Source organism: Capra hircus, chromosome 1, assembly GCF_001704415.2.
Source record: "Capra hircus breed San Clemente chromosome 1, ASM170441v1, whole genome shotgun sequence".
In the NCBI taxonomy this organism is placed as follows: Eukaryota; Metazoa; Chordata; class Mammalia; order Artiodactyla; family Bovidae; genus Capra; species Capra hircus.
The window spans coordinates 70,890,057-70,917,626 of NC_030808.1; the positions used below are offsets into that span (position 1 = coordinate 70,890,057).

General features: G+C 45.2%; 1 protein-coding gene across 2 annotated transcripts; it reads left to right on the forward strand.

The window, feature by feature from the left end:
- Positions 331-26,533, forward strand: NRROS (negative regulator of reactive oxygen species). 2 transcript variants are annotated; one of them, XM_018046278.1, is made up of 3 exons: positions 331-517; positions 19,762-19,882; positions 24,301-26,533. In XM_018046278.1, the coding sequence occupies exons 2-3, from the start codon at positions 19,775-19,777 to the stop codon at positions 26,269-26,271; spliced, it is 2,079 nt and encodes a 692-aa protein (XP_017901767.1). In that variant the 5' UTR covers positions 331-517; positions 19,762-19,774; the 3' UTR covers positions 26,272-26,533. The 2 variants fall into 2 exon arrangements, with proteins under 2 accessions (XP_017901767.1, XP_017901771.1); XM_018046282.1 differs by lacking the exon at positions 331-517 and having other exon boundaries at positions 19,350-19,882.

A 27,570-nucleotide genomic window follows, 5' to 3' on the forward strand; every position in this document is an offset into this window, starting at 1 on the left:
GTATCCTACCCATTCTCAAAATCTGCCCTAGCTTGACCTAGCTTGACCCAACCTTGAAGAAGAGTTTCTGGGTCCGCAGAGCTTGTAGGCAGGGGCCCCCAGCTCCCACTCTCTCAAAATCTCGAAGGTAAGAAAGCCCGAGGAGCCTCGGTTAGCACGATTGGGAGACCATTCAAATACCTTACCTTCTCGACTAATCCCGCAGGTAGTCCGAGGGCCACTGCCTCCCGCCCTCCTGCCCGCCCTCGCGTTCTCCTATCCCCCTCGCCACCCTCCCCTCGCCTCCCCTGCGGCGGCAGTTCCGTCTAAGATGCCTGCTCTCTGCGCGTGCTGAGTTGCTGAGCGGCTTGTTCTCCATGTGACTTCAGTTTCCGTCAGTTCCTTCCGCAAGTGCTAAAATAATCTGATGCCCCAGAGAGAGGAGGCAACTCAGCCCCGCGTTCGGCTGCTGTCGAGGAGGAGGCCGGAGTCCCGGGAGAGGATGCGCCCCGCGGAGCCGCCTGGGCCTGCGGGAGCCGTGAGTATTTCCTGCGGGGCGGTCTCCCCACCCGGCGGGCGGCCGCGGCCCCTCCGGAGGCGGGAGGCTGGACCAGGTTGGGAGGTAGGAGGTCAAGCGTCCGTGGCCCGCAGTGGGGGGCTGACAGGGAAGTTGTGGCTTGCTGCATCCAAGCTCCACCAGTTCTGTTTGGGTGCTGCGGCTCTGGGTGGAGGTGGAAATACCTTCTCTGGGAGACTTAGGGGTGGCATGGTGTGGTGGAAACAGCGAGGGCTTCGGAGTCAGACCCGGGTTTGATTCCGGGCTCTATGGGGAGAATTCCTGAGCCTCAGTGTCTGCATCTGCCAAATGGAAAAGATAATGCTCCCTCCTGGAGCTGGGTGACTGGATGTAATGAGCCTCCGCTGAAACACTGAACCTGCCTTTCCTGCCCCACAACGTGGACTGAGAACCACGATTTCATAGATGAAGACCGGGAGACTGATGAACAACGACATACTTAAGGATATCTTCCATGTGCCGGCTAGTTCGCGTTCAAGGTGTTGGGTGGGGATAGAGCTGAGAAGACAGGCAAAACCCTTTCCCCACCGAGTGTGTGTGTCCATGGGAGATTCCCACAGCCCCGAGGCTTGACTCCAGGCCTCTCTGACCCTGGTGTCCAGTGCTCTTCTGTAGCCCTCGGGCAGTCTCCAGGTGGCCTGGATTCTGGAAGGGTCAGCATATATCCCGCAGCCCTTAGGAACTGACAGAAGTTCGGAGCCACCGAGTGGGCTGCAGGCTGCGCTGAGAATCAGCTGCCAGTTCACTTTACCCCTGAGGGGAGGTGACCACGTGACCAAGGGTGGCTGGGATTGCAGACGGCTGAGGCAGGGTCCCAGGGGTGGACCCCCTGGATAGGGCTGGTTTAGGGTGGTGCAATTCCCAAGGGGTTCGTGGGGGGTGAAGGGACTCCAGTGGAGGTTTCTTCCATGCTGGGTACAACCTATTAGCAATCTGGATGGGGGAATCATCCAGTTCATAGAGTTGGCCTTGAACTGGGGCCTCCTGTGCCCCCTTCACCTACTGGCTGTACCGACTCTTTCTGTGGTTGTTGAAGGTTTACTGGGTTATATAGCCCTGAGGCTTATTTATTTTCCTCACATACCGCATAGGTTTGAACATGTATGTCTGAGAGTTCCTAGAGGGGATTATAGAATCATGGGGTGGGGGACCTCAACTCTTGTGTTTGGGTTTAACAAAACCCAAAACCTCTTTCACAAAGAAGGTGATCTTATCTAATGGGTGCCCTCATGGGAACTTCATGAAAACCCATGTGAACCTGATCCCATAGAGTCCTTAAACTCATCATCCAAAAGCAGAATGCTCCTGGTAATTGTCTTTGGGCCTGTGTTAGGAATATGTTGACCTGTCTGTCTCCAGCCTTTGGGATTCTTTCAAAAAAGTGATGCCGGTATTGATTGTAATTTGTGTTCTGGCTGTAGTGTGCATCCACATCACCAAGTGTGAGCTAAACTCTTGGATGGAACACTAGGTGTACCTCACATCATGCTCAGATCCACACTGTAACCACATACATTAGGGGAGGGTGGGCTTTCACCCAAGATTAAAAGAACATTATCTTTCTTGAAACAGGCTTATATGCTCAGGGATGCTCACTGATGTATCTGCACATTAGTGACAAATATTTTTCCTTGTTACACTCATTCTCCCTCCCGCATTCTTCTTCTTCTCAACCTCGTCATCAAATAAATGTAATAAATGTCATATGTTTAATATGTGGGAGAGTCTAGGCTAGGTTAGGTGATGATCTCTGAAAGCTCAGAGAGGTGAGAAGAGGGGAAAAGGACATTGATTTTATTAAGCCTCATGAGCAAATGTCAACTTGAGTTTAGGGGTTGTTTAGTTGCAATTGACAAAAACCCAACTGAGCTTGGTTTCAGCCAAAAAAAAAAAAGAGAGAGAGAGGATTTATAGTTTCCAATAATGAAAAAGTCTATGGGGAATAGCTTCGAGCATGGCTGGATCTGGGTGCTCAAACATTGCCAGGAACCCATCTATCTTCATTCCTCAGCTTTGCTTTCCTCTGTGTAGGCTTCATTATTAGGCAGATCCTAAAGTTGTTGGCAAAGATGGCTGCCTGAAGCTTTAAGCTTCAGTTTGGCATGTGAAGTAGGAAGAGAAAGCCTCTTTTCTAGTAGTACTAGCACAAATCTTTGGATTGATTCTCTTGGGCTTGGCATCTGCGTTGTACCTTTTATAAACCAATCACTGTGATTAAGGAATTAGGCAGCGCTGATGGACCCAGCTTTGTTCATGGTCCTCACTTTGGAGCCTTGAGTTGAGGCCACACCCAAAAGAACACAGATTTTTAAGAAAGGAAGGGGGTTGGTTGCACAACAGTGTAAATGTACTTAACACTAAAAATTTCTGCACTTAAAAATGGTTCAGGTGGTAAATTTTATGTGAGTGTATTTTACCATAAATAAAACATTTTTAAAAATAAAAGCAAGAAAAAAAAAAAAAAGAAAACAAGAGGTGATTTCCTCAAAGGGAAATTGAGGAGCTGTTACCAGAACGAGAAATGAATGTGGGTAGGCAAAACCAACTGGTTTCCAGAGTGAATGGAGTCAGGAGCTGAGACCAAACCACACGTGTCTTCTCATTTTAATGTGTGAGTGATTTTAGACTGAGCAAAGGGCGTAAAGAAGGAAGTGGAACCTTGGAGTGCATCTCACCAGCAAGGTGGGCATGAAGACCAGGACTGGTGCCAGTGATGGCTAAACATGGCCACAAAACCCTCTGAAGACCCAGGGATTCCCCATCTCCAGCCTTAACCCACAAGGTCACTATGGTCAGATGCTGTGCTCTGTACCCCAATAACTTTCTGTTGTCCCTTCCAAGAAAGAAAAGAACAGGGAGGGGATTTTTCTTCACAAGGTAACCCTGGGGGCTCTGTTTTCCCACCCTGGCTCTCTCAAGCAGCACCTAAGTGCCTGAGGCAGCCCAGCACCCACAGTGCCCTGCAGGGGATCACCTTGGGTGCATGTTACACTCTCCCACAACCTCGTGTTGTTCTCTTTTAGCCAGGCTGGGCACTGGCTCCTCTTGGTTGTCCCTGTTTCACTCTTTGTTTGGCTGGCCATGATCCCTCAGGTCTCTTTGGCCTTTCTGGTGTCTTCCCTCAGTGGTCCCAGCAAATGCCAAGGCTGAGTTCCCTCCCTCAGCCTGCAGGGTCAGGGAAAGTGAGTCTTTCCATTCCTGGCCCCGGGGCCACCTCCTTCACCTTCCAGCATGTTGATGGTCTCCCCATCACTGCTCAGCTTGACACCCTGAGTCTTCCTCATGGGGCTTTCTTTATGACCTTTCTTTTTTTCTAGGTTCTTGTGCCCTTCCTTGGGTCCCTGCTGCTGCTGCTAAGTCACTTCAGTTGTGTTCAACTCTGTGTGATCCCACAGACGGCAGCCCACCAAGCTCCTCTGTCCCTGGGATTCTCCAGGCAAGAATACTGGAGGGGGGTGCCATTTCCTTCTCCATCCTTGGGTCCCTAAACTGACCAAATTTTTGCTAATATTAGTGTCTTCTTATTTCCTTCTAAATCCTCAGTTTCTTCTAGGTTTTCTATAGCTCTTTGTGCAGAACCTACAGAGGCTCTCCTCTTTGTCATAGGTACACACCATGGCATTGACAAGGCACCTCACCCGCAGAGAAGACCTTGACTACATGAACACTCAAGAGTACTATTCATAATATCAAACACCATAGGTATAGGTACTAACAAATTGGAATGGACATGTCCTTAGAGGCAGGATCCTGGGACTTCCCCAACCCCAGGTCAGATGTTACGTACCTCCTTGGTTGCTGGATCATGCGGGAAAGGGGGCTGGGAGTTCCAAGAGGGCAGCCAGGAAGCTGGGGTGGGGGCTCATGGGATATCTATTTACCAATAAATACTTACCTGTACAACCCAGCTGAACGTTCCCCCAATATATATTCTTCCCAAACAGGTGCACGTCCAGCACCTCCTATCTGGGCCAGAACTCAGCTCTGATTTGGTTTTGTTTTTTGGCTGTGCGAAGCAGCTTGTGGGATCTCAGTTGCCCTACCAGGGATCGAACCTGTGTCCCCTACATTGGGAGCTCAGAGTCTTAACCACTGGGCTGCCAGGGAAGTACTCACCTCTAGTTTTGGCTTCACTGTCTACAAGCTATGAGACTTAAGCAATTCACTTTGGTCTTTTTGAATCTTGAGAGTGAAAGTCACTCAGTGTCTGATTTTTTGCGACCCCCATGGACTATACAGTCTATGGAATTCTCCAGGCCAGAATACTGGACTGGGCAGCTGTTCCCTTCTCCAGGGGATCTTCCCAACCCAGGGATCAAACCCAGGTCTACTGCATTGCAGGCGAATTCTTCACCAGCTGAGCCACCAGGGAAGCCCTTTTGAACCTTAGATTTCTTATTTGTAAAATGGGAATAATAAACAATGACTCTACTATAGATACTTGTGCACTAATGTTCACAGCAGCATTATTCACAATTGCCAAAATGTAGAAACAACCCAAATGTCCACTGATGGATTAATGGGGGGAACAAAATGCGATCTATGTATTATTCAGTCACAAAAAGGAATGACTTTCTGATGCAGGCTATAACATGAAGGGACCTTGAAACTATTATCCTAAATGAAATAATTCAGGCAGAAAAGGACAAACATTAATAATATATGATTCCACTTATATAACGTACCTGGAATAGGCAAATGTATAGAGAAAGAATAGTGGTAACCATGGGCTGAGGAGAGGGAAAAAGGGGGAGCTTTTGTTTGATGGGACAGAATTTAACTTTGGGATGATGAAAAACCTCTGGAGAGGGATAATGGTGAGATTGCACAACAGTGTAAATGCATTTAATTCTACTGAATGTACACTCAGAAAGGTTAAAATGGTGAATTGTATGTATATTTTACCACAATAAAAATAGAGATGATAATTCCTACTGTGTAGAACTGTTTCAACTATTAAATGAGAATAAATATCTATAAGAAGCCTTTGCAACCTCAAGTGCTATTATTATTAACCAGTAACATTAAGTTATCCTGCAGTAGGAAATGACTACCCACTCCAGTACTCTTGCCTGGAAAATTCCATGGACAGAGGAGCCTGGCGGGCTACAGTCTATGGGTCACAAAGAGTTGTACATGATTGAGCACGCATACATGCAACAAGTCGTAATCCAATTGTTTTGCTTTATCCAAAAATTCCCTAAAATCATTATTTTTTTGATGAAAGGGCTAAAAAATCACATTACTTTCATTCCTCTGGGAATTCAAATAAATGTTAAGAGAGAAAAAAAATTAGCCTTAGAGCAGGAGGCCCACCTTGCTAGTATAATTTGGGGGATTTTAAAAAGGGCAAAATTATCTCCCATACTGTCCTGAAACTACACCATGAACATTACATTATATAATGTAATGAAAACTGATATAAATATCTATTAAACAGCAGTGCATTAAAGAGGACATCAGTCATTCACTGTTTAGGATGAGCTGCTTTCCTCCTAATTCTGGCTGAGAACACTGAGGCTATGATTATCAAATCTTTTTTTTCTTCTTACAAGACAGAAACTTTTTTCCCAAATAAAATAGCTGACTTTGCAATCTCAGTTAAATTGAGATTAAAGTAATTAAATTGACCCAGAAGATTGAAAAAGTAGGAATGTATTTTAAAGGTTAAATCACTTGTTATGCATTCTGAAGTATTTAGGGAGAGGTGTGCTGATGACTGCAATCTATTTTGAAATGAATCAAAAAACAAGATGGCTTGCAGGATGGATAGAAGGATGGGTAGATGGATGGATATATGATTAAAAACAAGCATGTGTGCTCAGCTGCTCAGTTGTGTCTGACTCCGTCAGGCTCCTCTGTCCGTGGGATTCTCCAGGCAGAAATATTGGAGTGGGTTGTCATTTCCTCCTCCAGGGGAAAAGCAAGTATAGTAAAATGTTAGTATTAGAATATAGGCGGTGGGTATTCCAGTGGTCCCTATGAAAGTTTTTTCAACTTTGCTCTATGTTAAAAATTTCCATAATAAAAATTTGGAGAAATTACTAATAATATTTAATAACTGCCCACATTCCTTGTCATAAATATAAAAACCAAGTAATTTAAAACTTCCATAGGAGTTATAACTATCTATAATATAGTATCATATTATTTGAATTATTAGATCATTATGCATCTGAACTGTTAGGATATAATGAGGAGGTGACACCTATATTGGTCCCTGAAGAATGAATAGGAGTTCAGCAGTTGGAGAAGGCCTGAAAAGGGGCCTTTCCCACAGAGGAAGGGTGTAAGTTAGTCAAGGGTATTCCAGGATGGCTGGGGCTTGTGACATTGACACTGAGTTTTGCTGGACTCACAGACTAAGTTTGAATTGCAGCTCTGACATTCTGTGGCTGTCCCAAACCTATGAGAGCCTCAATTTACCAAGTCTACAGTGAGGAAGAGAATATTTACTTGCTAGGATTTTCTGAAGATTATTTTATGTAGAGCACTTATTCTAAGGTGAGCACTCCACAAGCATTAGTTATTATAGCTAATAGCCCAGAAGGCGCTCTGGGAGCTTGAATACTATCCCACTGAGCTGGTCAGTTATCAGGAATCCATATCATTTCATTCCTGAGGTGTGCTCTTTCTCAAGGGAACTAAGGTCAGTGGTTGAGTGGGAGTGATATATTTCCACTCTGAGCAGTAAGCCTCAGTTATCACCTGTAACCCTTTCCGTGCCTAATCTCTCACAGACTCTGGGTGATGTCTCCCCTGAATGTCCCAAGGCCCATACCCTGCAGCTCACAGGGAAGGGAGAAGGTGTTGCAGCCCCTCTGTGTTATTTAATACCAGCTCCCTGTTTGTACAGAGGAACTCTGCCTTCCCTCTAACCTGACACTATCTTGTTAGTGAAGTCCACAACATTTCTTTATTGACAAAGCCTTGTCACACACACACACACACACACACACACATTCTCTCATTCAGTCTTGACAAAACCCTGTGAGGTCAGCAAGGCAGCTATTATTGTCAACCAGAGCCACTGCAAGAGTGAGGTGATCAGAGAAAACAAACCTGTGATACTGAACGGAAGTGACAAGTTTGAAACAAATACATTATTGGTTAGATGCCTATCAGAGAGAGAGTGTGGGCCTCTCTACACAAAGGTGATACCACCAGCCATGTGTCAGCAAGGTACTGTCACCCCAGTAGGAGCAGACTTGCATTTTTTAAGACCTGTGGCCAGATGCAGCCTGTGGCTATGGGACGGGATGGAGGACACTGACTTCTGTTGGTTCCAAAGGCTGACCCTGACCACACAGGGAAGCTGGTTGACTCTTTTGTAGCCCCGAGGAGATGGAAGTCCGCAGAGTAGCACTCTCCACACCCTGGCTGCCTGGAATTGCCATAGGAAGAGCCCAAAGGAAGAAGAGCCTCTGTGGCCTCCAGCCTTTCTCCAGGTGGAGGGAGCCCATCCTAGACGAAGATTCTTCTCACAGGAGCCTCTGTGGAGGCTGGCTGACCAGGGGTGCTAGGCTTCGAGTAGGAAAAAGAGATCCGAATTTTAAACCAGTGCTTGGAAACCACTGCTTTGTGTTCCCTGTGGCACCTTGCCCATCAGTTCAGTTCAGTTCAATTCAGTTACTCAGTCGTGTCCGACTCTTTGCGACCCCATGAATCACTGCACACCAGGCCTCCCTGTCCATCACCAACTCCCGGATCATTTCATCTTTCTGGTCTAGCGTTCTCACCTCCTGCACACTGGTGGGTAGCCCTTTCAGAAAGCTACAGTTCTCCTCAAAAGTGTGGTCAGTGACTAAATTCAAATGATGCAACTCCTCACTTATTTGTCCAGGCTCAGAGTGGGATCCAGGTCCCAGAAGCAAGTGCAAAGGGGCCCCAAACAGTATAACCAGCTGCTCACAAAACAGGGAGCTGTTGTGCTTAAACCCAGGCAGGTGGACAGCTTCCCGGGAATGAGGATACTTAAGGATGACAAAAAGTATTTTTTCAACTTTGTTATAAAAGTTGTCTTAATACAGTAATAACCTTGCAGCACAGCCATTCCCATTTTACTGGAAGAATATTGAGGCCAAGAAATTGAGTGATGTACCCAAGATGAGAGCCAGGCTTTGAACCTGTTCCATCTGTCCCCTAATGGTAACCATAAGTTTATTTTCTGTAACAAATTCATTATTAAGAGAGGAAGCCAGAGAAACAAATCATGAGGTCTCAATTCTAAAGGCTCTTTTGCTCCAATCCTCAATTTGCATGTTCTTTTTTAATGAGTCAATATTCTTTGCAAAATATGGGAATGAATTAATTTGATCAAAGATACAACTGGGCCTTTGCTTTCATAACTATTCTGCATTTTCTTTTACATGATCAAAATTTAAAAATCTTTGGATGTAAAGATCCACATTTTGGATATTTCTCCAAAGAAGACATAAAAATGGTCAGTAATCACATGGCAAATGCTCAACATTATTCGTCATCAGGGAAATGCAAATCAAGGCAACAAAGTGATACACTTCACATGCTGGGATGTCTGTAATAAAAATGACAGAAAATGACCAGTGTTGGTGAGACTGAGGAGAAACTGGAGCATTAGTAATGTTGCAGACATCATGCTCTTTACTTCTAAATAATTCATTATATATTTTCTAAGAACAAGGATAGACTTACATAACCAGAGGACAGTGATCAAAATTTGGTAAATTGACATTGTTGTGTAGTTGCTTAGTTGTGTCCAACTCTTGTGCAACCCCAGGTAGACGGCCAGATTCCTCTCTCCATGGGATTTCCTAGGCAAAAATACTGGAGTGGGTTGCCATTTCCGTTCTCCAGGGGATCTTCCTGACCCAGAGATCGAACCCACATCTCCTGCACTGGCGGGTGGATTCTTTACTGCTGAGCCATAGGGGGAGCCCAGTAAATTAACATTGATATAATTCTATTATTTCAAATGATGTCTGTATTCAAATTTTACCAAGTACCCCGTAAAGCCCGTATAGTATTTCGATCATTTGTTTAAGGAGGCATTTGCCAGTTTTTCCACTATAAAGCTGTTACTTTTGCATTAACAAGTAATGAAATAAGAAGATACTTTAAGACTATATTAATATCTTGTTTCCCAACAAAACTTCACGTTTAGTTTTATCATCCCTTGTGATTCTTGCCTGTAGGACGCACTTTGAAAAATACATTCTTGCATTCAGATTTCAGTCACTTGACTGTGCTTTTCTGAAATATTACATTCTTTTGTTTAAGCTTACCAAAGAGCACAAGTCCTGTTTTAGTTAGGTTCTTTTCATTGCCATGAGGCAATACGTGGGCCAGCCTCTGCAGGTGGTGATGGTGGTGAAGTACTACCGTGGAACACCATGGAGCTTGGAAATGCACCCAGCAATTTCCAAGAAACACCAGGAACCAGAGAGGCAGCCTTGAGCCATTCTCTCCACCCTCCCTCCCAGCCTGTGCAGTTCATCCTCTTGTCATTCTCCCTAGTATCTTTTCTGATCCCTGCTCCCCGTTGACTGTCTCATTCTTTTCTGTCCTGTTCTGTTTTTTCTATGCCTTGGCATCTAGCTTCTAACTGCTTCCTCATGGCAAATCCCTCAAGATTCAATTCCACCTTCTCTCTCTGTGCCTCTTGGCTCCAATTTCACTGCCAAGTACCTAATTCTCTCCCTCGTCTCTCTGCAATGAGATCACTCATGGTTGCCGGCCACATGTAAGGATTGACCTCTGTGGGTCAGGTACTTCCTATCAGCTTGGTGGAGGTACAGATAGTGGTGAGCTCACACCTTCTGAGGACTGCCCCTCCAGAGGGACTGTGGTTGTGGTGGACAGAGATATGTACCTGGACAGTGGAAGTTACATTAGTACATCAACCATGTCTCTTGAACCACAGTCAGACCACGTGATCTAAAACCTCTACCCCTTTCAGGTATGAGAGAGAGGTGCTGTCTGGAAGCCCTGATTCAAATGTCAAACGTTAGAATTTTCAGGATATTTTAAAGGTTTATGTGTAACGCATTTTAAGCTTGACAAATGTTTCCTGAGTACCTGAGAAGAACTTTAAAAAAAAATGTACATTCCTGGAAATTTGGGGACAAAAGATTACCACTATCGCACTCCCTTTAGGAACTCCCACCTTTATTTCATTTTTCTCTTTTAAAAAAAAGTTTGAAACATATGAAATTTACAGGGAAGTTAAAGTATAATGCTAAATTTGCTAGTTGGTAGTAATTTGCTTTAATTCTCTCTGTTGAGCCATTTGAAGGAAGATTGTATAAACTGTAGACATTGTGAAATTTCACCCCCAAATATTACAGCACGCATTTCCTAAGAATAAGACATTTTTGTACATAACCACAGCATCATTATCGTACCTGAGAAACTTAGCAATAATCTGGTAATATCATCTGTACATAATACTATCTAAAAAGACATCATTTAGTACACACATAAATTTCCCCAATTGTCTCAAATTTTTCTTTTAGAGATTTTTTGAAAATCCACTCAAGTTACATGCATTAGATTTGACTGTATTATGTTTCTTAGTCACTTGTAATCAGACCTCTTCCTTCCCCTGTCTTTCTTTGTTTTTTAAAATTGACTTTTTTTAAAGAGTCAAAGCCAGTTGTCTTGTGAAACATCTTACAGTCTGTATCTTTCTAATTGTTTCATTTTGACTGGGCTCAGGGCAAACAATTTTTGGCAAGGGTACTACCGAGATGGGACTTTGTTTCCGAAGGCAGGACACCTGGAGACTCAGGATGCAGGTGGTTTCATCAGGGGAGATGCTAAATATGACCATCTGGAGACAGTTGAGGTTTTTTTTTTTTTTTTTTTTTTGCTGAGACTCAGAGACTAGAGCTCCTTGCCTGAGGCATTCAAATACTTCTTGGTAGCAGGAATTATTTGAAGTGGTCATAGATTGGGATTTCTGTTCTTCATTATGTATTCTCTGTGGTCTGTGACCAGCTGCCCTTCCCTTTCTCCCAGGATCCCAAGTGGGATTTGCTCTTTTATTTTTAAACAAGGGCAGACTCCTTTGCTGTGGAGTCCTCCCCCTAACACCTGTGACTTGTGTTCTGGCATGTCACTGTCATACGTTTACACCCCACACTTGTGCCAATTCTGCTTCTAGAGATTCTGCTCCTCGTCCCCCACCCCCAACCAGTCTATAAATATTTGCTTCTAACACCAAGTACCTCTGAGAGTTCTCCACTTTCACCTACAAACCTCTTTCTTTAAAGCCTTTTTTGGCTTATCTGATTATTTTGCAGAGCAAATTCTCAATTACGTGCTAATGTATGGATAACACTCTTAGCACTTGCTAATAGTGCCCTTAGCAAAGAGGTTGCAGCCCCAGCTCTGGTGGCAGCTGCTAATAGTAGTAGCAGCAGCTGGAGAGGGTGGGTAGGTGAGGGAGTGAGGAGGTGATGTTCAGGGTGCCTCTGAGTACTAGCAATCCAGCATCCTTTGTGAAAATGAAGCAGAAAACACAACAAAGCAAACCCAAAGCTTGGGTCAGAATTACTCCGTGTGTGTGTGTGTGTGTGTGTGTGTGTGTGTGTGTGTGTGTGTTAGTTCCCAGTCCTGTCTGATTCTTCGTGACCCCATGGACTGTAGCCCACCAGGCTCCTCTGTCCATGGGATTCTCCAGGCGAGAATATTGGAGTGGGTAGCCATTCCCTTCTCCAGGGGATCTTTCCAGCCCAGGGACTGAACCTGCATTTTTTGCATTGGCAGGCAGATTCTTTGCTGTTTGAGCCACCAGGGAAGCCCAGAGTTATTCCTCAATATTCCCAAACTTTGAGTATGAGGAGCCCTTTGTATGCACAAAAATACCTATAGATCAGCCCTTACCTGATGGCTGTGTTTTACTATCTGCTGATTAAGACATTACATAGCAACAGAAAGCTAGCTGGAATTAATAACCCTTAAAAGACCTTGTATTTTATTAATACAGGAAAACCTACATCTGTTTGAAGAAAAAAATAGTGTACATTTGTGTTTGTCAGCTGTTTAGTCGCTAAGTTATGTCTGACTCTTTGCAATCCTGTGGGCTGTAGCCCACCAGGTTCCTTTGTCCATGGGATTTCCAGCATGAATACTGGAGTGGATTGCCATTTCCTTCTCCAGTGTTTGTCAGAGGACCTGACAAAAACAGGGACACTGCTGCCATTCTGTATTTTGATTCTTTTGATGGTAGAGATAGAAATTTCAGGACTTCAAGAAGAAGAGACCAATGTAGTCATGACGATGGATAAGGAAGCACTGCCCCAGCTTACAGCTCAGCCACTCCTGGCAGGATCAGGATGCTCCTTCCAAAAGGAGTAAATGTTCCCATCCCTTCCCCTCATTCCACCCAGCCCGTGGGGCCATCCAGTCATTCTCCTTTCACTTCACTTGGCTCAATGAAGCAGAAGCTTCTCCCTATTGTTTTGTAGAAACAGAAAAACAAGCATAATTTCTAAAATGGGAGTTTTTGCAGCTGATACACATTCTTCCTCCTCACTGTTAGTGTCCTCCTGTTTCAGAATACAGTCTTGGTGCATGTTGTTTTATGAAATACATTTATTTTCACCACGTATTTATGATGACCAGATCTGGAAAGAGAAAAACCAGACAGAAAGCCAATTGTCTTTCTGTCTAAAAAAAGGAATATTCTTTATAGACAAGGGATGAATGTGGGGTTGAATCACAGGTATCTGATTAGAAAACATAGTATCAAGGTGAATGGTTATATAAGGGATGCCACTAAGCATTTGAGGTCCTAATATTTCAAGGACTTCTTAAAGAGGAACCAGGAAGGACAGTTTGTGATGACACAAACAGAATAGATAGAAGATAGAGAAAAAATAGAAATGCAACACTAAGAGGGCCTCCCACATGAGGTGGGATTTATAACCTTAATATCTCCAAGTCAGACGTGTTACAGACAGTATAGAATCTTGTCTCCTGCCCACATCTAGGTCAATGGCATCTTGTCCCTTCAAAACTTTTCACTAATAAGAAATTCACAGTCTCTGACTTAAGTAATATCCATGATAACTATGACAGGATAAAAGATAATAGAGAGATTATAGAAATCATTAGTTGAATAAATGAATATAGGACTTATTTGTTGTTCAGATGCTCAGTCATGTCTGACTCTTTGTGACCCCATGGAGTGCAGCACACCGGGCTTCTCTGTCCTTCACCATCTCCCGGAGCTTGGTCAAACTCATGTCCATTGAGTCAGTGATGCCATCTAACCATCTCATCCTCTGTCATCCCCTTCTCCTGCCTTCAGTCTTTCCCAGCATCAGAGTCGTTTCCAATGAATCAGCTGTTTCCAATGTATCAGGTGGCCAAAGTATTGGAGCTTCAGCATCAGTCCTTCCAATGACTATTCAGGGTTGATTTCTTTTAGGATGGACTGGTTGGATCTCCTTGCAGTCCAAGGGACTCTCAAGAGTCTTCTCCAACACCACAGTTCAAAAGCATCAACTCTCTGGCACTCAGCTTTCTTTATGGTCCAACTCTCACATCCATATATGACTACTAGAAAAACCATAGCTTTGTTGATGAAGTAATGTCTCTGCTTTTTAATATGCTCTCTAGGTTGGTCATAACTTTTCTTCCAAGGAGCAAGCGTCTTTTAATTTCATGGCTACAGTCACCATCTACAGTGATTTTGGAGCCCAAGAAAATAAAATCTGTCACCGTTTCCATTGTTTCACCATCTGTTCACCCGAGGTGATGGGACCAGATGCCATGATCTTTGTTTTTTGAATGTTGAGTTTAAGCCAGCCTTTTCACTCTCTTTCGCCTTCATCAAGCGGCTCTTCAGTTCCTCTCCGCTTTCTGCCGTAAAGGTGGTGTCATCTGCATATCTGAGGTTATTGTTATTTCTCCTGGCAATCTTCCATGTGTGTCTAGTTGCTCAGTCATGTCCAACTCTGTGACCCCAGGGACTGCAGCTTGCCAGGCTCCTCTGTCCATAGGGATTCTCCAGGCAAGAATACTGGAATGGGTTGCCATGCCCTCCTCCAGGGGTCTTCCCAACCCAGGGATCGAAACCACCCTGCAGGCAGATTCTTTACTGACTGAACCACCACTATATAAAAAAAAATGGATTTAGCATTTTCTGCTTCCACACTTGGAAAAAACTCTTCAACTTCATTATCTGGTTTAACAAAAACAGGTGCAAGTAGATTCTGTTAATGCCAGCTGCTTCTCATGTCAGGATCTCAGGTCTTATACTGGATACTTTCCGAATGGTCACCCAGACCAGGAGGAAACATGGTGCTTATCAGGCTCTACTTGGAACATGGGTTGATTTGCAGTTCTTTTGTATTACTCTATGGCTCCCACTGTGGCTCAGGCACCCTTGATCCAAGCCCCTTTAATATAATGAGGGGAGGTTCCAGGTTATCTCATTTAAATTATTAACATCATACGTCATGTGTACCCTCCATCATAATTGTTCTTCGTTCACTTCTTTTTTCTCCACCAAAAATGTATCTAAGATGAGTAACATTTGATTTAAAAATGGATGTATTTTTCAGAAGTTATCAGGCAGATAGGAAAAAAGTGGGATGATTGACTGAGCGACTTCACTTTGACTTTTCACCTTCATGCATTGGAGAAGGAAATGGCAACCCACTCCAGTGTTCTTGCCTGGAGAATCCCAGGGACGGGGGGGCCTGGTGGGCTGCCGTCTATGGGGTCGCACAGAGTCGGACACGATTGAAGCGACTTAGCAGCAGCAGCAGCATGCATAGACACTCTCATCCAGTTGGAGACGCTGTTGAGTGGTCCTCACTTAAGTGTGGGTGGAGGGAGGCAGTCCTGTGCACACAGAAGGTTCACGAAATTTTCCAATGAAAATTTGGCATTCCAGTTGTTTATCTTGTATCCTTCACTGTGCCTTGGGGTTTCCAGGTAGTTCAGTGGTAAAGAATCTGGAATGCAGTTTTGATCCCTGAGTAGGGATGATCCCAACAGTAGGAAATGGCAACTGCTCCAGTATTCTTGCCTGGGAAATCCCATAGACAGAGGAGTCTGACTGCAGCTCATGGGGTCGCAAGGAGTCAGACACAATTGAGCACACATAATTCACTGTGCCATGGCTCTGAGGAAGGCTTCTGCAGCTACATGCTCCAGGAAGAGTGTTTTTCAACCTAAATGATTATTATTTTGAAAGCCTTTTATTGCTTTTCAGAGTCATTGTATACTTTTTTTTTTAGTATTGTTCCAAGCCCATCCTCACTTACATCACTGTATTAGCCAGGCTCCAACCAGGAAACAGAAACACACAGATTATTTAAAAACAGAGGAAATTTAATGCAGGAAATTGGGTACACATGATGGAAGAGGCTGAGACGCCAACTAGAGAACAGACAGTTAATCCAGAGATTAGCAACCTCAGGAAGCTGCCACCTTCCCTAGGTAGGGGGAGGATAGAGGAAGGAAGTTACCAGAGCCTGTAAGTCACCAGAAAAAGCTTAAGAACTTCTCAGTCCCAGGCAGAGAGGGTGGGAGAGAAATACCATGGATTTTCTCTTCCTTCTACCTTCTAACTAACCTCCCAGTAACCAGGCCAGCTGGAGACCAGCTGACATCCAGAGCCCTCAGAAGTCAGCCCCCAGCGAACCAGAGCTGAGTGGGGGAGGATAAACCATAGCTTCAAGGACAAATAGCTCTCATCTGTTACTGGGAATAGCCTTTTTTGTTTCTGTTCAAATAAATTTGTTCTGGAATTTATTAATGGAGAATTTGTAATCCAACCTTCGCACATAAGTTTTACACTTTTAGTTGATATAATGATTTATTCATTCTTCCAACCAAATTATTCTTTCTTTCCCCTTTTTCTGTAGCTGTTACATCACCTTGGAGATTACACATAGGAGTAATAGCTACTCAACCAGCCCATAGGTGTTAAGAACTCATAAATAATAATTATGTTATTAAGTACCTTCATAGTTGAAGTACTTTCATATATACTATTTGATTCTCATAAAAATTCTGAGTAGTTATTATTATCTCTGTGTTATAGAAGGATTAGCTGAGTTTCGGAGACTTCATATGAATGGCTCAGGGACAAATAACAAATACTGGAACCAGAATTCAAACCCTGGTCTGTCTGGTTCCAAATCCTATAATCTTCCTGTGCTGCCTCATGAAAGACAGAGTGCCCAGAGGGTACAGCAAGAGGATTTCTGGGCTGGTTGGCTGAGTTTAGGAGAAAATATGCTTTAAATTTGCAAAAGTTTTCTTGTTGATCCAGAAATTAAAGTTACAGTCTGGGCATAACTGACACCAGGCCTATTTGGCATTCCAGTCTGCAGAGTTATACTCCTGTACTCTTGCCCTGAACACATCTGAACTCGATATCAGTATACAGGGTTGACAGTTCTAGAAGGTCACAGCAGCATGTACCATCCCAAGCCTGACAAAGAGGATGAGAGAGGAAGGAAGGAAGTCCGTGGTTCCCACCTCCCTCTCCTCAGTAAAATAGAGGATACAGTGACATTTGAGTGTCAGTGATTTTTTTTTTTTTTTTTAGTATAAGTATGTCCCAAATATTGCACGGGACATATTTACGCTAAAAAGTTGTTTGGGGAATTCCCTGGCAGTCCAGTGGTTAGGATTTAGCACTTTTCACTGTCGAGGCCTGGGTTTGATCCCTAGGTCAAAGAACTAAGATCCCACAAGCCATGCAGCACAGCCAAAAAAAGAAAGAAAGAAAAGAAACATTAAAGCTGGCAAATTTTTTATAAAGGGTTTTGTTGTGTGTCTGATATTCAAATGGCATCTTGTAATTTGCTAAATTTGGCAACCTTCTCTCAAGGTAGGCAGCGATCCCACCTTGTGTGCATGTGTGTGTGAGTATTAGAAGTTTACTGAGGAGAGCAGGCCACATGGCTCTGTTTTGCCATCTGTGCCCTGCATATGCCATGAGGTACTAATTCCTGCACAAGTGCAGAAGCAGAAGGTGAGCCTGGGAAGGGGATTCCCAGCGTCAGGCAAATATGGATGAATTCTGAATTGGAGGTTCCCTCTGTGGTAAGGGGAGCTGGCCTGACCTGAAGCGAAGGTTAAAGCTGACTTACCTGGTTTCACTTAGCTTTTCTGTCCGTCTGTTTTCACCGATGAGTATTCAAATCTGACCAAAACGTTAAAATTAGCCATAGAGATGTGTAAACTTATTCGAAGAAAGGGAAAGAGGAAGGGGCCCAAGATGGCTAGAAGTGTCAGGCAGAAAGGTCTGTGGGTCCCGTGGAATAGGGGAGGAGATTCATGGTAGCCCTGGAACTGCTGGTCCAGGAGACTCAAGAACAGATCCTGTGGGCCTTCCCGGGAAGACATCAAGGAAAGGATGGGGCAGGTGAAATGCTGGGGGCCAGGGAATTACCTCGGATTCTGAGGAATGCAGAGCTGGGAGGAGATGCCACCCAGCTGTAAACTCTCCCAACAAGAGGACAGTCAACTCAACAGCACCTCCTGGGTAAGAAATTACCCTGGTTACTCATCCTGGAACTCAGGGAGGGGAGTCTGCAGGCTACTTCAAGCCTGGCAACTAACTTGATCTTGAATAACCTGTTACTGTCTTTGGCCTTTTCATCTTTGGCCCTGTAAAAATGCAACGGTGGAGGGTATATTACATTTCCATTAAGGTTTCTCTTTGTTTCTAAAGTCTATTCAGTTCAGTTCAGTTCAGTCGCTCAGTCGTGTCCGACTCTTTGTGACCCCATGAACCGAAGCATGCCAGGCCTCCCTGTCCATCACCAACTCCTGGAGTTTACCCAAACTTATGCCCGTTGAGTCAGTGATGCCATCCAACAATCTCATCCTCTGTTGTTCCCTTCTCCTCCTGCCTTCAATCTTTCCTAACATCAGGGTCTTTTCAAATGAGTCAACTCTTCACATCAGGTGGCCAAAATATTGGCATTTCAGCTTCATCATCAGTCCTTCCAATGAACACCCAGGACTGATTTCCTTTAGGATGGACTGCTTGGATCTCTTTGCAGTCCAAGGGACTCTCAAGAGTCTTCTCCAACACCACAGTTCAAAAGCATCGATTCTTCTGTGCTCAGCTTTCTTTATAGTCCAACTCTCACATCCATACATGACCACTGGAAAAACCATAGCCTTGGCTAGACGGACCTTTGTTGGCAAAGTAATGTCTCTGCTTTTTAATATGCTGTCTAGGTTGGTCATAACTTTTCTTCCAAGGGGTAAGCGTCTTTTAATTTCATGGCTGCAGTCACCATCTGCAGTGATTTTGGAGCCCCCAAAAATAAAGTCTGACACTGTTTCCACTGTTTCCCCATCTATTTGCCATGAAGTGATGGGACCGGATGCCATGATCTTAGTTTTCTGAATGTTGAGCTTTAAGCCAACTTTTTCACTCTCCTCTTTCACTTCCATCAAGAGGCTCTTTAGTTCTTCACTTCTGCCATAAGGGTTAGTGTCATCTGCATATCTAAATTCTATTGGTATGTGTATAATTTTATGCTTCCTCATGACTTCCGCTGTGTGCTCACTGGCTGGGTAAGAGAGCCAGTAACCACACTTCATCATAGTCCTTGTTACATTTGAAGATTGCTTTTTTCATTTTTCCCTCAGGCGTTTCCCTTATGCAGGCAAAATACCAAAATCCTGTTTTCAAAGGTCTGTATTCAAATGAGTTAATCAGTGAAATCTACTCTTTCTAAAAGCCTCATGTCAACACAACAATTAGTAACTCTATGAGACCAGAGGCTACAGTTAATATTTCAATCCCAGTTCACTATTCTTTCATTCATTTATTCAGCAAATATTTATTGAGTTCAGGCAATGCATGAGGCAGATTTGAGCTTTGAGAGGAACATTTCAATAGAACTACAAGATATGGCAAACTCTAGGTGACCTGAGACCTGGTTCCTCAAAACATTTGCTTCTCTCTTCTTTTTCTGGACTCTTGGGAGTTTCAGGTTTGGCCACCTGCCCACCAAATGGTAGAGGCAAAATGAAAATGAGTTCTTGTTGAGAGTTGCAGTGAAAGGTTAAATGTGCTGGCTAACTTGAGGTATTTGAATAATCTGTGGGTTTCCACCTCCCCATAGCTGTGGGGCTCCGAAAGCGGACACAGTGGGAACTGGCTTCTACAAGGAGGGCGCAGCAGCCCTCTGGGATGTCCTTCTCTTACCAGCTCCTTCCCTGCCCTCTGTCCACAGTGCTGCACTTGAGATGGAGTTACTGCCCCTCTGGCTCTGCCTGGGTTTTCACTTCTTGACAGTGGAATGGAGGCACCAAAGTGGAATGGTCACAGCAGCTTCACAAGGGGGCTGTGAGTTGGTGAGTTTTCCTGGGTACTCTGAGTTGTCTGTTACCCCTATCCTGGTGAGGTTGGGTCTAGTTTGAAAGCTGATGGATTGTCAGTCAAGGAGGGGAGGGGATGAATGAGCCTGAATCACTCTGTACCTTCTTACCATGATGCCATGTGCAAGTTTCTCTTTAATAAAAGGAAAATATGATGCCTGGGAAAGGCCCTGCCCCACTTTTCTCATACCTACTGAGGACAGGTGATCTCAGAGGCACACCAAGGGCAGCCACCTGAAACTTTAAAAACACCTTGTTAGCAATTTGGATGATAGAGCTTCACTAATGGTATCAGAGTCTCTGGATGGGGCATATTAAATTTGGAGAAGCCCTACCTCAGAGCCTGTGTGTGAGCCAGTAGTGAATTCTTAATCAGCTGTACTGAAGAGCATGCTGCCCACACTGCCCTGCACAGCAACATCCCCACCACGCTCAGGCTTAAGACAGTCCGGGGAGAGATACCTGAGCTTCTGTGGTTCACCCTTTCCTGGGCTTTCAGCCTATATATGGAAGCAGACTTGAATCCTAACAACTGAGCACACTCTAGAAAGTTTCTCCTTTGCCTATAACTCAGTGGTGTCAAAAGTCTGCTTGAGAAACATACAGTTAATGAATGTTCCTTGAGCCAGGGGCCTGGTGGGCTGCAGTCTATGGGGTTGCAAAGAGTCAGACACGACTATGCAACTAACACACACACACACACACACACACACACACACACACGTTATGTACTAAGCACTGGGAAGACAAATTGGATTCCAGGATTAATGTGTGCCTGCATGCTAAATTGCTTTAGTTGTGTCCAACTCTTTGCAACACTATGGACCGTGGTCCTCCAGGCTCCTCTGTCCTTGGGATTCTCTAGACTAGAATACTGGAGTGGGTTGCTGTGGCCTCCTCCAGGGGATCTTGCCAACCCAGGGATGGAACCTGCATCTCTTACATCTCCTGCCTTAGCAGGCAAGTTCTTTTACCGCTAGCGCCACCTGGGAAGTTGTCAGAGTTAATACATTCAAAAATGTGTTCTTCAAGCTGATGAATCTTAAAAACCCAGCTGGTCATGATTCTTAACCACTTTTAGTAACCTCTAACCACTACGCTGAAAGAGACTTCAGTAGAGGGTAGGGCTTATGAGCCACACCAGGTTTAAACCTGGGCTTCCCAGGTGGCTCTCGCGCTAAAAGAACTCGCCTGCCAATGCAGGAGATGTAAGAGATGAGGGTTCGATCCCTGAGTCTGGAAGATCCCCTGGAGGAGGACATGGCAACCCACTCCAGTATTCTTGCCTGGAGAAGCCCACAGACACAGAAACCTAGCAGGCTACAGTCCATAGGGTTGCAAAGAGTCAGACACGACTGAAGCGACTTAGTACGCACGCACGCAGAGGGTAGGGGTTATGAGTCAGAAGAGGTTTAAACCCCAGCCCCACCACTTACTAGCTGGTGACATTGAGCCAATCTGTGCTCCAGTTTCCTCATCTGTAAGACATGTAGGTAATAATAGTACCAACCAGTAATACCATAACACTGGACTTCAGTGATGACTAAATGAGTTACTGTATGTAAAGCACTCAGAACTGTGCCTTGTATGGGCTAAGTGCTATGTGTTTTATCTGCTGTTATTGTTGTTGTTAGTCTCTGCTATACAGACTTCCATTATTCTCTTACAGAAGCAATGAAAGGTCAACATCACAATGCGAATTCAGGAGTTACCAGGCATAGGAGGAGGGAATAAAGCAGGAGACTCCCTCCCTGACCCCCTGAAGCCTGGTAGGGACTCAGTTACCAGTGAGATCAAAGAGTGGATTTCCTATGCTCTTTTGAATTGAAGGTTGAGGGTTTGAAAGTGCAGGCACCCTCCAAAGCCCCTCTTTGCATTAGCTATGTGACATTATCGCGAAGTTGACATAGAAAGATTTCTTGGGCTCTGATGGCCATGTAGTCTTTTTGCAACACGTCAGTGGGGCTGCAGGAATTGCAGAGATGGGTCCCCCACAACTGCAGCAACTCTGGTAAAACAGGGTCTCAGAGCTTGAGGAAAGCCCCTAATCACAGTATTCTTTAGTCCCCACAGGGGGAAAAACCAACACTTACTCAAATAAAGAAATGCATCTTGTTTTTGCATGGGGAGATTCAATTTTGTAAAAATGTCAGTTTCCTCCCAGATTACTCTGTTATTATAATGCAGTCCCAATCAAAACTCTGGAAACTTTTTGGGGTGTGAGATATAGAGGGAACTAGAAAAATTCATCCTAATGTTCATTTGGAAATTACAAATAAATGCTCAACCACCACAGGTTAATTAATTAGAGCATGCTAATAATCGGTCTAGCTAACATTTATTAAGCATTTATGTGACAGGTTCTGTGTTAAGTGATTTACATTGACAATCACACTGAATCCTCAAAACAAACCTATGAGAAAATTACAAGCATAATTTCCATTTTACAGGTGATGTAATGAAGGTCTTGACTGGTTAACCAGGCTAAGGTCACACGTTTGATAAAAAGCAGAATCAGTGGGCTGATCCTAGCGATCTGGCTCTCAACTACTGTGCTCTTCATGCAATGAAGTAACATACAGTTGCCAAAAAGAATGTGATCAAATTTGTTTTTATTGCCAAGGCAATATGTCTATCACATTTTATTAATGGGGGCAGGGGAAGTTAATTACTTAATAGTTTGTAGAATGCAGTCTCATTGGAATTTTTTTTTATTTATTTTTTATTTTATTTTTTAAATTGAAGTATAGCTGATTTACAATGTTGTGTTAGTTTTAGGTGTACAGCAAAATGATTCATATATATATTCTTTTTCAGATTCTTTTCTCTTGTAGATTATTATAAAATATTGAGTATAGTAAGTCCTTGTTGGTTATTTATTTTGCATACAGCAGTGTGTTTATGTTAATCCAAAATTTATCTGTCCCTACACCTTTCCTTGATAACCGTAAGTTTGTTTTCTATGTCTGCGGGTCTATTTCTGTTTTGTATATAAGTTCATTTGTATCCTTTTCTTTTTTAAAGATTCCACATATAAGCAATATCATGTGATATTTGTTTTTCTCTTTCTGACTTACTTCACTTAGTATGATAATATCTAGGTCAATCCATGTTGCAAAAAAAAATTTTTTTTAAGTTAGATAATATCTTTGGAAAGAGTCCAGAGGAGATGTAACAGAAGGATAACGGCAATTCTTTGAAGGAGAGACTGAGGTTACTGAATAATTTTGTATATTTCTATAGTGTATCCATTTTTAATTATGAGAAGGTTTGCTTTAATAATCAGATAAAGAACTTGGGGCTCCAGCAGGTTAATTCCTTGCCCAGAGTCCAAAGCTAGTAAGTAGCACAGCCAAGATTCAGACCTGAGTCTGTCATCTCTTCAAAGTGGTGCTTTTCCCTCTCTCTCAGATTCTTCCCCCCTGGGACTGGGTCCACAATTGTAGACAATCGCAAACCTTGTCCTACTGACCAGTCTATGGAAAGGAATACCACTGCACTCAGGAAAAGCACTGAATTTGGTAGTGAGAGCACCGGGCTCCAGTCTCAGCGCTGCCATTGGCTCTTCACTTGTCCTTTCCAGAAACCCCTTTACTTCTCTGTAGGATTCAGGGTGATGAGCTCTCAAGTCCTCTTGAGCTGTAATATTTATCAGCTAGGAGTGTAGAGGAGCTTCCTGGGCAAAATTTCTTTGGGTAAAATCAGGGTGCCACAGCGCTGCTAGTTCTTGAGCAGCGTCCCTGTCAAACACACAGATCTTAAGATCATAGCATTAACAATGCAATAGGCACTGTTTGCGTTAATAGCTCCACTGAGTGCCAGGCTCTGTGTAACCTTTGCCTAATCTCACTGCAGTCCTCTGAAATAGGTACTGTGGTTTAGTCGCTGAGTCATGTCCTATTCTTGCGACCCCATGGACTGTAGCCCACCAGGCTCCTCTGCCCATGGGATTTTCCAGACAAGAATACTGGAGTGGGTTGCCATCTCCATCTCCAGGGGATCTTCCCGACCCAGGGATCAAACCCCGGTCTCCTGTATTGCAGTTAGATTCTTTACCAACGGAGCTAAATAACTTTATCTCCATTTTCCCGAAGACATACCAGATTTAGGCTAAATTACTTGCTCAAGGTCACATAGGGAACAAAGGGCAGAGGAGGGATTCAAACTCAGGTAGAGACCTGATCCTCGGTCCCTTTCTGTAGTTAAAACCAAACTATAAGAGCAAATGTCAGCACTCAGCACTTGAGGACAGGAGCTCCAATCTTCTCAAACACTGTGTGTTCTGAGTGAGGCCTGGAGCATTAAGTGAGCCAGATGAGTGAACTCTATTTCTGTACATACGCCCCCACCTCAGAGGCCCCCTGCCCCCCTGACCAGTGTGTTTCTGGACCTAGCTGAATGGAGTGGCTGACTGTCGAGGGCGGAACCTCGCTTCAGTGCCCAGTGATCTCCCGCCCTCCTCCCGGACGCTCCTCCTGGATGCCAACCCTCTCAGGACCCTGGGGAACAACTCGCTGCAGCGTTACCCTTTCTTGGAGAGCCTCAGTCTGCACGACTGCTACCTGGAGCGCATCGGCCACGTCGCCTTTCAGGAGCAGGCCCGCCTGCGCAGCCTGGCGCTGCCTGACAACGCCCTCTCCGAGAGCTACAAGGAGACGGCGGCCGCCCTCCACGGCCTGCGCGGTCTGCGCATGCTGGACCTCTCCGGGAACTCCCTGACGGAAGACATGGCGGCTCTCATGCTCCAGAACCTGTCTTCACTGGAGTCCGTGTCCCTGGCGAGGAACATCATCATGAGGCTCGATGAGTCGGTCTTTGAGGGCCTGGGCCGCCTCAGGGAGCTGGACTTGCAGAGGAACTACATTTTTGAGATTGAGGGTGGTGCTTTCGATGGCCTGACAGAGCTGAGACAGCTCAACCTGGCCTATAACAACCTCCCATGCCTTGTGGATTTCGGCCTCACCCAGCTGCGGTCCCTCAATGTCAGCTACAACGTCCTGGAGTGGTTCCTAGCGTCTGGGGGAGAGGCCGCCTTTGAGCTGGAGACCCTGGACCTCTCTCACAATCAGCTGCTGTTTTTCCCCCTCCTGCCCCAGTGCAGCAAGTTGCACACGCTACTGCTGCGGGACAACAACATGGGCTTCTACAGGGACCTGTACAACACCTCCTCACCACAGGAGATGGTGGCCCAATTCCTCCTGGTGGATGGCAACGTGACCAACATCACCACCGTCAACCTCTGGGAGGAGTTCGCGTCCAGCGACCTCTCCGGTCTCCGCTTCCTGGATATGAGCCAGAACCAGTTCCAGTACCTGCCAGATGGCTTCCTTAAGAAAATGCCTTCCCTCTCCCACTTGAACCTCAAGCAGAACTGCCTGGTGACGCTCCACATCCGGGAGCATGAGCCACCAGGGGCACTCGTGGAGCTGGACCTGAGTCAGAACCAGCTGTCGGAGCTGCACTTGGCTCCAGGGCTCCCTGGCTGCCTGAGGAGCCTCCGGTCCTTCAACCTGAGCTCCAACCAGCTCCTGGGTGTCCCCACTGGCCTTTTTGCCAATGCCAGGAACCTCGCTACAGTTGACATGAGCCATAATCAGATCTCACTTTGTCCCTTGCCCACAGGCTTGGACCCCGGGGGCACCCCTGGCTGTGTGGATTTCAGAAATGTGGCATCTTTGCAGAGCCTGTCCCTGGAGGACTGTGGGCTGGAGGCACTACAAGACTGCTCGTTTCAGGGCACTGCTCTCACCCACTTAGACCTGTCTGGAAACTGGGGGGTTCTGAATGGAAGCATTGCCCCTCTCTGGGATGTTGCCCCCACATTACAGGTCCTGTCTCTCAGGTATGTGGGCCTCACTTCCAGCTTCACAGAGTTGGACTTCTCTGTGTTTGAGAATCTGAGGAGCTTGGACCTGTCAGGAAATGCCTTGACCAGGTTCCCAAGGTTCGGGGGCAGCCTGGCCCTGCAGACCCTGGATCTCCGCAGAAACTTGCTCACAGCCCTTCCTCAGAGGGCGGTGTCTGAGCAGCTCGCAGGAAGCCTGCGGACTGTCTACCTCAGTCAGAACCCGTATGACTGCTGTGGGGTGGAGGACTGGGGGACCCTGCAGCGCCTGCACATTGTCGCTGACTTGGGCATGGTCACTTGCAACCTCTCCTCCAAGGTCATTCGCCTGACGGAGCTGCCTGCAGGCGTTCCTCAGGTTTGTAAGTGGGAGCGGGTAGACATGGGCCTGCTGTACCTCGTGCTGATCCTTCCCAGCTGCCTCACCCTGCTGGTGGCCTGCACCATCACCTTCCTCACGTTCAGGAAGCCTCTGCTTCAGGTCATCAAGAGCCGCTGCCACTGGTCCTCCATATACTGACCCCGACTATGTTCTAACATGCCTGTTAGAACTTTGGTCTGTGCATGTAAGGACACCTTCTCTGCTGAGTTTCAAGATCTGATGGAGAAGACAAATCTGATTAACTGAGGTTTAAATTAAAGTTTAAAGTGTTTCCATCCCTTAGTTGTCCCAGGTTCTTCCTCCTTCACTGTGGTATATCCTCAACCATCTTGGTAAAGTATTTATTAAGTGATATTCTGTGAAAATAAAAAAATGTGTCATAAATATTTTTAAAATCAAATTCACGTTGTGTTTTTTTCTTATCTTAATTTTTTTTTTGGTAGTTTCACACAGGTTATGTTTGTGCCCTTCCTTTGGTGACATCCCAGGGGCTGGTGAGAAAGGGAAGAGATTCTTTGCTTCCCTGCAGCAAAAACACCTCCAAGAGCTCCAATCTTGTCCTGTGGATGGAGACAGTCAGTGTGCTAAGGGTTCCTCAAGGATGAGTCTTTCAGAGCCAAGCTGGGGACTCTGAGATAGGACCTCTCACCTCCTGTCTTCATTTGCGTTGCCACTGCAGCCAGAGTGGGCCTGTAACAGGGTCCTCTCTGGGTGCCCTGGATTCACGCCCAGAGTCTCCAGCAGGCAAACATGACCGTTCCCTGGAAAAGTTAAGAGAACAGTAACTGGGAGGCCCTGGGTTTCTTCAGGTAGTACCTGAATACCTGGCACAGTCCTTGTTCTGAGGGAAAGTAGACAGGAATGCAGAAAGGAGGGAATTCTATCAGCTTGTGAACACTCGTACTCACCGCAAAACCCACGAAGACTTCTTAGCAGATGTTCGGTATCTGGACTCACCACATTCCTAGTTTACTTTCCCCCTTCCTCCCCACGGTGAACAGTTTCTCTGCTCCTCTCTGGGGAAAATTTCGTAAAGACAGAGCCCTTTCAGTAGTTGAGAGACAGCTGTCCTTGCCTTGTTATCCCCGCTTCTTAAATAAAGGGTGGTGAAGGTGTGGAGGTGGGGAGAGGATAGAAATCCCACAAGTTGATTACTATTACCGTGAAGGCTAAATGTCAGCAGAAATGTTGAGGAAAATCAAAGCGATAAAAAACAGTGGTCTTACTTTGACAAAGCTGAAACTTCCCTTGGATGCTCTACAAGTATAAACAAGGCCATTTCAGCAAGCTTCACACTCGGTAGCATTCATGTCAGCCTGTGTTAGCTATTGCCCTCATTGTGGCTTCATCCTTCCTGTCATCATACCTCTCTCCATCCTGCACTGCTCTAGCCTAGCCCCATGGATAGCTGTCACTCAGTTTGCCTTGAACTGTCTG